Source organism: Emys orbicularis, chromosome 10 (genome assembly GCF_028017835.1).
Source record: "Emys orbicularis isolate rEmyOrb1 chromosome 10, rEmyOrb1.hap1, whole genome shotgun sequence".
Classification (NCBI taxonomy): Eukaryota; Metazoa; Chordata; order Testudines; family Emydidae; genus Emys; species Emys orbicularis.
Window position 1 is genome coordinate 86,384,034 of NC_088692.1, and position 13,983 is coordinate 86,398,016.

At 41.5% G+C, this 13,983-nt stretch overlaps 1 protein-coding gene across 5 annotated transcripts in view; it reads left to right on the top strand.

Annotated features, from left to right (window-relative positions):
* SMAD3 (SMAD family member 3) overlaps positions 1 to 13,983 on the top strand; it is a 107,128-nt gene that overhangs the window by 82,717 nt on the left and 10,428 nt on the right. For 4 of the 5 annotated variants that reach the window (XM_065411599.1, XM_065411598.1, XM_065411600.1 and 1 more), the window contains 4 exons: positions 3,471 to 3,664; positions 4,845 to 4,979; positions 5,774 to 5,848; positions 8,108 to 8,158. In XM_065411599.1, the coding sequence (XP_065267671.1) occupies positions 3,471 to 3,664; positions 4,845 to 4,979; positions 5,774 to 5,848; positions 8,108 to 8,158 (455 nt within the window). The remainder of the gene's footprint in view (positions 1 to 3,470; positions 3,665 to 4,844; positions 4,980 to 5,773; positions 5,849 to 8,107; positions 8,159 to 13,983) is intronic. The other variant, XM_065411602.1, reaches the window with a different exon arrangement.

Below are 13,983 nucleotides of genomic sequence, written 5' to 3' on the forward strand. Positions count from 1 at the left end.
CAAGTAACTTCAGATACCAAACACACTTTCTACAGCTTGCATAATATCTAACAAAAATATGGAGCTTCAGAAGAAGTCACTGTGAATTATCTGTTTTTAGCCTGTTGTTGTTTCACATAATCACAATAGAGCTATTCAGAGTTTGAGTGTACCATGGTTTAAACATCTAGATGGGTATTGAGGCAGGATCCTGGCTTAGTATCTCTTGTTGCTGACTCCAGGTAGGGCAAAGCCATCTACTTAGACCATGTCTACACTTACCGGAGATCGACGCCGCTGCGATCGGTGCAGCGGGGGGGTCGATTTAGCGGGTCTAGTGAAGACCCACTAAATCGACTGCAGAGTGCTCTCTGGACAATTTCGGTACTCCACCGAAACGAGAAGAGAAAGGTAAGTTGATGAGAGAGCATCTCCCATCGACACAGTGCAGTGTAGACACAGCAGTAAGTCAACCTAAGCTATGTCAACTCCAGCCACGTTATTCACGTAGCTGGAGTAGTGTAACTTAGGTCGACTTATCCCGGTAGTGTAGACAAGGACTTAGTGTTATCTGGCAGACTTACTGATTTAGTCAGATAGCAAAGGCTAAGGCTTTTGCTTCCAGGTTCAATCCATCTACCAGTCACTGTGCATGTATGGGTACACAAGCGTGTTTCTCATTTAACACGTGACAAAATCCAGTGACCCATGTATGGGGTAAAGGATACTTGATTTAAAAATAAATAAACTTAACCTCCTCCCTGCATTTTCATCCTCTCTTGTATACCACATGCTGTACTGTCACAATGGGAATATAAGTACAGACAGGCAGGAGAAGCAACAGGGACTGACACAGCTTTCCTGAATTTTTGTTGGCTGTTCTTGTTGGATATTTGGAAACTCTGTGAAAGTTTGCATGTGTTCTCACATGGCAGCCAGGAAATGAGTAAGACATACAAGGCCAACTCATTTGCATTGCTTCACCTCACCTCCTCCTATCCCCCTCAACATCTTTTACCAAGGGTACTTGGAGTACTGGAAGGAGATTGATCTTCCCTCCAACTGATGGGAGAATTCACCTTGTAAGTATAAAAAGTCTGTCCCATCCTGACAAATGTATAGGAGAAAGAGCCTTGCTCACCGGTCATTCCCAGGTGGTGCATGATCTGTGTTAGACCTTCTCTCTTTCTTTGAAGGCTTGCTGAAGAAGCGAAGACACATGAGGAAACGGATTAACTTTCCCCTTCAGTTTGTACAGCAGACAGCTATTAATGTCAATCTAAATCTGTCTGTGCCGCTGTAATGGCAACAGTGATTGGAAATTGTTGGGAAATGTGTCAGGATTATGCTTTCTGTGGGACTGGGATGATTGTAATAATCTATATGCTATTTTTCCCCTTTGTCCTTTGCCCCCATCCAGATGTGGTGAACTACCCTGAATAACTTTGTCCTTCCTTGCGGACAATGACTTTTTAAACATTGTCAGTACCGAGGAAGTGGGAAAAAAAGTGGTCTGATTTAATTCCTTGTTTCTTTGCTTAACTTTAATAAACAAACTCCTCCTGTGCGAAAAAAATTATTTTGAACCTGTTGATATTGACTTCGAAATTTTCCACGTTATCATCAACTAGTAGATGGAGAATAAAGATCTAATCCTGCTCCCACTGAAATCAATGCCAAAGCTCCCATTTATCTCACTGGAAGCCCAGTCAGGCCCTATAACTTTAGGTAATGTAGATTTTGTTGAACTGGTTGCTCTAGAATCTGGATAAATCCATTTCTAATAATTCCCTTCCATCTGGATAAATCCATTTCCAATAATTCCCCAGTGTGCCCGAATACCATCCCTGGTCACCAGTCACCTGGGTTTTGATAGAATACTTTATTCTGACATGCAAGTCCTTCCTGTTTCCTCAGAAACATTTTATATTTGGCCTTCTTCTGTTGAGTCTTTCACCTGAAAATCCTATTTCCTGCTTGAAATGTCCTAAAAAGGAATGAGGCAGATTGTTAGCAGCAAAGCTCAGTCTGAGAGGAGTTTTGGTAAATATGCCAGATATTCAAGTGTTTGACCTCCCCTTCACGGAAAAATCTAAAGAGTGGGATACACCCTTGCTCTATTTTTGCACATTGAGAATGTGTGATCCATAAATAATAACCGAGGAGCACCATAAAGAAATATGTGTATACTATAAATAAGCCCCATGGGCCCTAAGCCATATTTCAGGGCTGTAACATAATCACTGGTTTTGGGTGTTTTTATAACCTGTGAGAGCAGGCCCCTCGGTGGTACAGATTCCTTATATGCTTTCTGCATACAGTTGTTTGCAACCTGCGAGTTCTGCTACATTGCCAAATGAAGTGCATGTCAGCTGTAGCCAGTATTAGTTATTTGTTACATCACTCTTTGTTCTAAAGATGTTTACAAGAGGTGTGTGTATGTTATAACAGTCCCGCTAGCTCTGCTTTTGGGAAGAATCTTGTTGGGCTGCCATCCTCCACCCTGTTTTTTAGGCTAGTTTATAACTCTTTGGGGCGGGGAAATCACTACTTCCTGAACCCAGACAGAGGATTTAGTGGGAAAACAATTCTGTTTATTTATAGATTTTTGGGGACAACTCAGTGTAGGAATAATAATTTTTTAAAAACCCTAAACATAGAGGTTTCATGTTCTTACCTACAGACTGTGGAGCAGGTCTTCTGGTTTCATTTTCTCCCCCCCCCCCCCCCCACCCCTCCCCCCGTTTATTTAGAAATCTTAAGTGTAGGAAATTGGCATATAGTAATTTTTTGTTGGCATTTAAAAATGTGAGTGCCTGTATTAATTTTATTCTGCATCTGCATTGATCTGGATGATCACAATGCAATAGACTATAATGTCTTTTTATGTTTTTTAAAAGTTATAACCTTTCATTAATATGTTTTTAAAACATATTGTCTTTACATGTGCAGGGCCAAATTCTTAGAGCTATCCAAAGGGTCTCTTCAATAGGGCAAGTAAGCATGCTTCAGAAGCACCATTCATGTGCTGTATTCTGGTAGGCAGCAGCCTCCCTCCCCCACAGCACCGTTCTCTTTGCCCCCAAATTAGTTTCTGCCAGGAGCATGAATGATCTGCCCCAGGGCTGTTAATGAATAAAGCCATCTGTGAGTCAGAGAAACTGACACACACCCAGACTTCCTTACATATCTAGGCCGTGTCCCAGAATACTTCTTTGCAGCTCCTATTGCAGAGAAGTGGCCTCTGGATTTTGAGGGGAGCCACATCAGGGCATCTTTCATTCTCCTGCTGCTAGCTGCAACCTTCCTGTTGGGTACCTTCGCACAGCACCTGCCTGAGCCTGGTCAGTAGTCTGTCTGTAGTTTTACATATACATTAGTTCCAGGCCGGCTGTTGACTTTTGTCAGTTTTCTTTAATACTGTACATCTCTGAGATGAAGAAAAGCAAAACACATACATGTTCATTATCATCATTATTTTCTTAATGCAGATCACTAGATGGCCGGTTGCAAGTATCCCACCGTAAAGGGCTTCCCCATGTGATCTACTGCCGGCTATGGCGTTGGCCAGACCTTCATAGCCACCATGAGCTGCGTGCCATGGAGATGTGCGAGTATGCCTTTAACATGAAGAAAGATGAAGTCTGTGTCAACCCCTATCACTACCAAAGAGTGGAGACTCCAGGTATTGTGGACATTCTGGATATTTCAGCTTTTCCATGCAAGGGCAGGAGTCTCTTTAAAGTTTCAGGACAAAATAAAAATAGCATGCGTGGTGTTTTAAAACCAAAAGGTTTCTATTATTAGCTATCCCTCCCTTGCTCCCTCCCACTTCTTGTGGTGAAATAATGCATCTATCTACATCTTTATTTATGGTGAAGAGAGGGAAACTTCAGCACACACAAATCAACAAAATCTAAGTTTAAGCAGGTTGCATTCCTGCCAAGCTCCAAACATATTATTAGTGTGCACATATAGGGCTTGTCTACACTACCGTGCGGGGTCAATCTAAGATATGCAGCTTCAGCTACGTGAATAGTATAGCTGAAGTCAACGTACTTAGATCTACTTACCGCGGTGTCTTCACTGTGGTAAGTCGACAGCTGACACTCTCCCGTCGAGTCTGCTTGTGCTCCTCGTTCTGGTGGAGTACTGGAGTCGGCGGGAGAGCACTCAGTGGTCGATTTATTGTGTCTATACTAGACGCGATAAATCGACCCCCACTAGATTCATCGCTGCCCGCTGATCCGGCGGGTAGTGTAGACAAGCCCGTAGAGAGAGTCCAAACTTTAATTCTCTTCCTTGGGTGTTCTTTATTTACTTATTTTGCTGATGAGTGTAGCTGTTTCTAAGGATTGCTCCCTGCACTAACCTTCTATTTGTCCCTAGCATCCTGTGCCTCTGAGAGATTCAAACTCTCTCTTATATCCATAGTTGTTGCTAATAGGATCTCGCTGGTTTATCTTTCAGTGTCAGTCAGCAGAACAGCCCTAGATTTCTATACAGAGACCCTACAATATTAACTTTGCTCTAACTTAGAATTTTCTTTTTCCATCTCCTGATGTATCTTGTCTTCTCTGTGACTCTCTCTTAGATTGCTAATATCTCAGGGTAGGGATTGTCTTTATTTTTGTGTCCTATACAGCACCAAACATCTTGTCAGCACTTAGTAATATTTTACCACTAGCCTTTCCTGGAGCCACTTGCATAGTTCTGAATGCTGATTGGAGTTACCTGCATGTGTGAGAGTGCTATTCCATTTCTCCTCATTTTCCAATAATTCATGTTGGGTCAGTGTAAGGTGTCCTGTTATAAACTTGCTGCTAATGTCATTGTCCTGCTCTGTTTGCTTTCCATCTGTTCAGTTTTACCTCCAGTGCTGGTCCCAAGGCACACAGAGATTCCAGCAGAGTTCCCGCCATTAGACGATTATAGTCATTCCATTCCAGAGAACACTAACTTCCCGGCAGGTATTGAGCCACAAAGCAACTACATTCCAGGTACAGTATGGCCTCCATCTAGCAAACAAAGGGGGTGAAGAAAGGGCCTATTGCCCAGTAAATGACTGATACATATGTCCTGTAGGTTTAATATTAGGCCCCAAGGGTTATGTGGCACACTGGCTGAGCTCTGTTTTTCTCCATTCCATCATTACTCTCCTCATTAACCTTTAGAACTCCTGGGCTCCTTAACTGGCTGAACCAGATTGTGTTCGGATCTTGAAGTAGACAGAACCCATTCTTAATCTCTGATTTTAGCACCGTGGTATATTAACCAAAGTTCAAAAACGCACACGCCGCTGCTTAAATGCTTTGCTGTACATTCTGCTCTGCCCCCTCGGGATGGATTTAAAATACATTGTAGAGTCTAGTGTTGAGAGAACTTTCTGAAAACAAATTCAGGTTCAGACAAAATTTATCCATTTCACATTTGGATAAGCCTTTGTGAATTTGAAAAAGCTATTTAGCATATCTTACTGTATATCTGCATAAGGGTGTGTATCCATTATAGGTCTACAGCTCAGCTATACTGGCAGTCCAGGAAGGTGCAATTCAGAGAAGAGGAAGGAAAACTGCAAAATCATTGTGAAATTTTATCTGAAACTAAAATCCTGATCTTCTGCTCCGTTATCATAAAAAGGCCTCCTATGGCCTCTACTCACCTTCTTGTGTTCCCTCCCCGTTTATAAAGTATTTCATTGGTCTGCTATGAATAGAGATCAGACAAATTTATTTTGATAATGTATGAACTCTGCAATCAACTGTAATTGACAGTTTAATCTCCTGATTTCCAGAGACACCTCCTCCAGGTTATCTGAGTGAGGATGGAGAAACCAGTGACCATCAGATGAACCACAGCATGGATGCAGGTGGGTCATCTTTGGCGGTTTCCTGTAGCTTTCTGGGTCAAATCCTGAGACTCTTACTTAGTTCTTAAGCCACCAGCGAGTTCCCTGACTAAGGGTCTTGGCATCTGACCCTTTAAATATGTCATTATATTGCATATTTATTTGTTACACTATAACATGCAGAGGATTTTGGTTTTGGGGCCATTTTTATATCTAGGCTTCTCTTTTGAGTGCTGATGAGTAGATTTTTTTTTTTTTTTTTTTTTTTTTTGTTGCTTCGGCAGTTCGGGCGATAGAGTGGCTTTTTTTTTTTTTTTGCTTCTGGCAGCAAAAATGGTGCAGGACAGATGCAGTTTGGATTCCGCAGGGCAGCCTACACTGTATAACACACCTTAAACCCACTGGAAAAAGATTCACCATGCACTCCCGTGCCCCAGACCACCGGCTGCTAGACACTTACTAGTAAACAGGAGAGTGGAGCACTGACCACTGGCCTCCCACCTTTCCTTGCAGTCAGAAGTTCTAGTGTCAGCATTTAGTCTGGGTCCTTATTATTAGAACTGTGCATGCATGCACAAATTGTATACCCAGTCAGCTCATTCATTGAAAGCAATAGTGTGATCAGACCAAGTGTTTGCCCTTGCATTTAGGGATTAATCATGCATTTAGGGATTAATAACAAGAATTTTGGTTATAAATTGGGGACACATCAGTTGGAAGTAACAGAGGAGGAGAAGGACCTCGGAGTATTGGTTGATCACAGGATGACTATGAGCCGCCAATGTGATATGGCCGTTAAGGTAGTTAAACAGATGAGGGCCTACAGCCCTCACTCACATAAGTAATCCTTACCCAAGACATCCTGTTGATGTTGGAGTTACCCTTGTTAATAAGAGTTGCTGAATCCGTCCCTTAGTTTGTAAAAGCTGTGGTTGAAAAACAAAGACACATCTCTGGTTAAAATGGTTACTGCTTGAAAAGAGAAATACACAAATATGGGCTGCATTCAAACAAAGGGAGTGCAGGAACTAATTAATGCAGATACTGCACACAGTCAGCTCCCTTTCTGTGCATGTCTTGGACTTCAGAGTGCATGTGGGATTCTAAAAGAGGAATGACAGATTTACAGACTTTCTCCACAATGATACAGATGGAGGAAGGCAAGCGTGGGTTTGTTTGTCCATATCAAACGTGAGCCTACTGACATAATCCATTTTGGTCCATGCAATTATTGGTACTGTGGTTGACATCCGGAATGTAAATAGGGCCTTTTGGGATGAAATACTGGAACAGAGTTGGCTGAGAAGATACCATAAATGCCCAATTTATGTTCAGATGCTATATCCGTTCTCTCTGCGGGTCTTCCACTCCCTCACATGTCATGGGCTTTGTTCTTTTTATAAGAATGGATTTTTTAAAAAGCTAACGGAGCTCAGTGGAAGGCAAGGCTCTGCAACGTGTTCTCATACCTGCCGAGCCTTCATATTTTCTTGCAAAGCTCCTGTGTAATGCCTCCTTTTTTTTGTTGGAACAAATTCTGTTCAGATGTTCAAAATATATGTGCATATTTTCCATACAGAATTAGAATGATAAAACCTACAACTCTGGTAATTGTGCATGCAAATTTACCTTTAATCACCTGATTCTCCATGGGCCTTACCTATATGGTAATTTTCACCATTGCAAAGTGAGCATAACATGCTACCATGCTTCTCTGATAGTGAGTTACACTCACTTTGCAATAATTTTGCACTAGTGTAAATAAATACATAGGGTGCAGGGCAACAGAAAATCAAAGCTGTAGTTGTCCAAGTAATTACCTTTGTGTGTAGTTGCCATGATAGTACATGCAGTCATAGTAATGGCATATGCAAACGAAGCACACATGCCTACGTGCACAATTTTGAAAATTGGGTCTCTGGTAAATGAAGACCTGGAGCAGCATGCAGATGCTTAGCAATATTACTTTGTATCATAATGATAGTATCTATGAGCCTATGTAAATAATAACTGGCCATTGAGGAAACTGCAAGTCTTGCTTTCCCTGATCACAGAATGAAGTTCAACTGGGGCATGGGATGCTTAAGAATTCCAAGATTGTTACATATTTCATATATATCCATTGGGTTTAAGCAGCAAACACAATATTCTTAGACCAAAAAACATAAGTGCCCTTGGTTTGATCTTTAGAACCAAAAACCCATGTCAGCACTGATGTTTCTGTTTTACTGTTTTTTCTATGCAGTTACTAGCTTCATCATCATCATCTTGATTTTTCAGGTTCTCCAAATTTATCTCCAAATCCTATGTCCCCAGCACATAATAATCTGGGTAAGTATGCTGTCTCCAGAACTGTGTGTAATTATAGTGATAGGCATATGGAGGATATCTTGATGATGATATTACTGCCTGATGTTGTGGCATTATTTAATGCTTCTTTGTGCTGATTCCCATTTATTATGGCGACAGTGATTCACAGTAGCTCAAAGTTAATACAGAGATCTGCGCTTACAACGTAGGGTTGGATATAAAACAAGATGCAGTGACAGACCAAAAAAAGGGGGGGGGGGGAGGGGGGTGCCAGGGCGAATGAGTGTGAGGGCTATAACAAAAATAGGATCTGGTGATCACATAGGTTTGCCAGGAATGCATCCTGCTGGTTCTTATTTTAATAAATGTCTTTTAAATTAAACTCTCTCTTCTAGAAAGCAACTATAGAATTTTAGTTGCTTATTATCTATCTAAGGTGCTTATCTGACCACCATTATCTTATTATCTGAGTGCCTCACGATCTTTAATTGTATGTATCTTCGCAACACCCTTGTGAGGCAGTACGGTATGAATATCCCTATTGTACAGACTGGGAACTGGGGCATGGAGAGGCTAACTGACTTGCCCAAGGTCACACAGGTAGTCTGGTGGAGCAGGGCCAGATTTAGCTGATCCCTCCATGGGCACACAAGGTGAGGTCAGGGACCATTATGGTGCCAATGCAAGCCTTCTGGTTCCCGTATATGTCCGACTACCTGAACTCAGGGGTGGGCGTAAGGCAGGCCCTTTGCACTGGCCAGAATAGCCGAATTCTTTCTGGGGACCTAGGCAGCAGTGTAGGCCTCTGCAACCCAGGGCTCATCTGTAGGCACCAAGAGCATAGTCCAGACCTTAGTATTATACCAACACATCAGTGGTTCTGTTTTCATCCTATCAACTAGAGATATTTAAAATAATAAATAAGAGGAAAACGAAAGATGTAGAAATCAGGGTTGTATAATTCTCGGAGATAAGCCTTGTAGATTTTGTGAGTATATTTCTGAACTTGCATTATCTCTTCAATGTGTATCCAATTGTGCTCTTTATTTTCATGTAGACTGACAGAGGGGTCAGATCTAACCATATTGCTGGGCTCACCCCATTTGAAATTACTCTCAGCGGTCACCTTCATACAACCCAGCATACTGCAGGATCCGTTCTCTAAATGTTACTTAAGCCAGTAAACACAGACCACTTCAGATTACTCTTAAAATGCCACAGCCACAAAGCTTACATATGCTTACAACCCTGGCACAGAGTATCTTGACAGCACTCCAGAATTTCAGGCATTGGCTGGCTTGCTTTTGGATGTCTCGAGCTAGTCAATTTTTTTTTTTTTTTTAAAGGGTGCTGGATATATATATCTGGGTGGTACTAACATTTTTCTTTGGCTTAACTGTCAAAGTCTAAGAGGGAAGAGGGTTTTTTGGGGGGGTTGGCGGGTTGGTTTTTTTGACTGCATCCTTTATGCTCAAGTGTGCTGCTTATGAGTTGATTGGAATTTCCAATGTTTCTTATCAACATTTTAAAAAACAACAACAACAAAAACCCCAATCCGGATTGCTTTTTGTTGCTGCAGATAGCAACCACCTCACCCACATCAGTAAGGAGTCTCTAGGAATCAGGCTTCAGTGCATATTTTTTTCCAACAAAGGCAAATGGTTATTAAACCATGCTGCTCGGCTGGTCAGTCTGTAGGATGTCTAATGTGGTGTCTGGTAGCAAAGACTAAATAAGGGCAGCCAAAGCATGTTAACCACAAGTAATCCATTTGTAGTCTCTGAAGCTGGAGTCAGAAAGTGTAATAATTTGAAATCAAATGAAAGGGACACAGCCAGGATTTACAAGATGAACATTTGTTGTTCTTTGACAAGTTCTTAGCTTGTGGAGGTTTAAAAAAAAAAAATTTTTTTTTTTAAATTTATTGTGGGGTGTTGAGTTGTGGGTAATTTTATAATAAGTAAAATGACACGTTGATAATCAAACCTGTCCTGTGTCAGTAGTGATGGAAGTCTTATTGCCATCTACACGCTGTTGGGTGATCTGCCCAAAATGAAGAGTTGGTGGTGGTAACAGGGTAGATGGCAATACAAAAAAACCCAACCCACTTCCTCCCTCAACCGACAGTGTCAGAAGACAGGCCAAGGACTGAATGGGCCATGGGAACTGAACTCCCTTCTCCCTGCACTGCAGGTGGTCTCTCCAGATCAGAGGGAATGTTTTGGAATGTGAGTGCACCTGGCAAGGAGTCCACTCGAAAGGACTTTTTTGGTTCAAAGGTTTAGTTGTCAAGCACACGTTTTTAGTGAAAGTTACAATACCAAGTGATCTCCTATTTCTTTTGTTTAAACTAAAAAAAAAACCCTAAACAAATCTATGATTACTGGTGCTGTGTGGATATTCAGATTGAGGTCAGGGAGTTTATACGGCAAAGGGCCAGAATTGGGTATGCATATTGTTATCTATGAGTTTGGTATACTGGAAATCCATTGTCCACTTCCTCAGTGTTGGCTCTACAAGAGGCTTGATGCAGACACTGCAAGTGAAATAACCACATACCATATGGTCAGATGAGTTAGTAATACAGGCCTCAGCTGTTTTCTGTGGTGCAATGCTGCTACTCCGGGGGGGGGGGGGGGGGGGGAAAGGGTGGTATTCCCAAGCCCTTCTGAAAGTTCAGTGGTTATAGAATGTAGTGATAATGAAGAGACTGCGCTCAGTCTCTCTTGCTTTCTCTCTGTGTGTTGCTTTAAGGATGAAGTTAGAGATGTGGCAGCCATAACTGGTACATATGGATTAAAATACAGAACTTCTGACAGAGACTGTGTCATCTGAGAATCCAGTGATGGTGTTGCCTTACAAAAAAATAACCAATCTAAATGTTAGGATCTGAAATAAGAGGCCTTTAATATTTTCTTCTGACCTGCCCATGCCCAGTAGAGACCTTCCTGGCCAGCATCTTTGTAATTTAATGTAATTCTTGAATATCATTAGAGTTGGCTGAAATTTTCCACAGAAAAATATCAATTTTGATAAACATTTCCCTACAGGTAGATTCTAAATGAATAGAGTCAGTATTTCAAAAATTAAATACATTTTTGCCTCAACTGTCATCTCTTATCAGTTTTTTGGAAACTGAAAAACCTAAACATTCAATTTTCAGTTTTTGGATTTTCAGGGTTTTCCCCCCCTCCCTCTGTTAAAAATTGTGAGGGAAGCGTGATGAAAAACCCCTTTTCACACACTTTTTTTTTTTAAACGTTTTCCAACTTAAAAACAGAATGAAAAAAGTGAGTGTTGCTTTTTTTTTAACCTTTTCACACCTTTGAGAAACTTTTGTTTTGACTGGTTTCAGTATTTACTGTGGAAAAGTGAAATTTTTGGACCAGAAGTTTCAAATGGCCATTTTCCCCACAAAGTTTTGAGTGGGAAAAATGTTGGGTTTCCGACAAGCACTGTGTATTATAAACATAACAAATGCTTGCTGCTCTGATCATACATTACAAGTGCCGTTTCTTGCTTGATGCAAGAATTTTCAGAAAGGAGCCACCAGTCCCATTCCATCTTTTTGTATAAAGTACTTCACCAAATTTCCATGAATAAGATCTGAGATAAATTCAGTGACCTATCTCACCGCAGGGTGAGTGCTGGGAAGAGCATGAAATGATTTGTTATATCAATTCACTTTATATTTTTACTTAGATTGATGTAAAGAGCCTGCAGTTGTTCTCCTCTGCAGCTGAGCCAACAGAAATACTGCTAGAGGTCTAGCTCAGAGATTATGGGAGAATAAGTTGGATGGGTCTCATCCCAGTACTCAGGGGACATTTATTGACCTCACGATTCAGCATGATAGGGATCCTTTCATGAGAGGGACTCAGGACAGGAAAAAGCAAGCATCTTGTGTATCAGAGTTGAAATGGATTGGCAGTGCTGTGTGTGGAAGATTGAAGGAGGGTTTACCTGGTTACTACATATCCTTTCTTTAGCTGTTTGCACAGTCCTTGTGGGCATTGTGTGGATCTAGCATTACTAAAAGTCCTTACTTGCGTGAGAACCAAATGCATAAAAATCAAAATGATACGTACAGACCACTTCTAACACTAGAGGTAACTCACCCTTTCCATGATGGCTTAAAACTTAGCATAAGCCTTACACCACAATCATAGGGAAGGCAGCATCATTAAACATTCAGCTGCATTTCTTAGAGACTAGTGCATTTCCAACAAGATTCATGAGTGGTGAGTTTGTTGGTTTCTGTCTTTCCTCAAATTGCAAATTAAGCCGGAAGTGAAATTTCTGTACATCCTTTAGTGGGGACCCGCAGTCCCCTTGAGTCACAACCCAAGCAGAGGTGGTTGCTGAAGGAAAGTACCACAAAAGTATATACAGTACCACAGGTTGTGGATGCTTCTACAACCCAAGGGCAGCATCACTCTGAAGATACCACTTGCAGGGCCAAAAACTTGTTTTGCTTTTATAAAACTTAGACTCTTATTTAGAAATGTTTGCTCTTGGATAAGAGCAAGCATGGATTTTTTTAAAGCAAATGAGCATGATTTAATGTAACTTGATTAGTATTGCTATTTGCTATACATTTGTCAGAATGGTTGCAACACTCACAGATAGGTGCCTCAGTCCAAAACTGCTAATCAGTGAAAATTGTAGAAACACGCTTGACACATGGCAATCCCAGTGTGGCAGTTAAATGAGTAACATAGCCGAAAGAGGCAGAAATGGAAAAGGAACAGGATGTATTGTACTTGATGATGACTCGTGGATTTGTACAATGGCATGTGAATGTGTGAGGGGAAATGTTCAAAGATTTTTTGCTTTATGTTTGAAAAAACCTAAGTTATGCTCATAAGAATGTTATAGAATAAATTTCTCTTCAGTTGAGGCCAGGGCCACCGTAATAAATAAATACTCCATTTTATGGAATTACTTTCTGTTAATTTATGCTCGGAGGGTTACACTCTGATTCCTTTGGGCCTCACTTTCCCTTATGCAGGCAGGCATATACCACCTAGGAGAGCAGAAATGTCAGCCTTAGCTTGGGAAGTAGTTTTCTTTTAATTTGTTCACCGAAGGGAGCAAAGGTTGCCCCTCAGTAGAAAAATATAAGAATGGGCTCCCACCCTTTCAAAATTCCTGGATTTGGATAGGCTGTGCTGGGGTCAAGGGGCTTTCACAGAGAGGTCCTTTGCCTTCACAGAGAGGTCCTTTGCTACTTGGATTCCTGGCATGCTGTGGCACTTGGACAGCACATCTCCTAAGGAACCAGCAGCAGGTTGTCAGGTGTCCTGAGAACACTCTTTCCCCTCAAAAATTGTGGAGATAAGTTATTACAGTGCAAGTTATTACAGACTATCTGTAATAACTGGTGCTGGGGCTTTGTGAAGAACTGTCAGAGACCTGCCCCCAGAGACTGACCACAAGGAAGGACTTCTGTGGAAGTAGGGGAAGAGGACGACAATCAGCAGAGTAATAATACCTAGCTCTTATCTAGTGCTTCTCATCCGCACATCTCAAAACACTTTACAAAAGAGGTCAGTATCATTATCCCCATTTTACAGATGAGGAAACTGAGCACAGAGGGGAGAAGTGATTTGCCCCAGGTCACCTCGCAGGCCAGTGGCAGAGCTGGGACTAGAACCCAAGACTCCTGAGTCCTGGTCTGGTACTCTACTCTACACCATTGAGTGATGGGGATACACATGAAATGTTCAGGGAAGTAAGGGCGCTATTTACACAATACCTGAAACAGTGAAAGAATGTTGCATCTGTACTGATACTCGTTCTGGTTTAGAGGAGTATAAAATAGGCCTTGGTCCTGCCTCCACTGT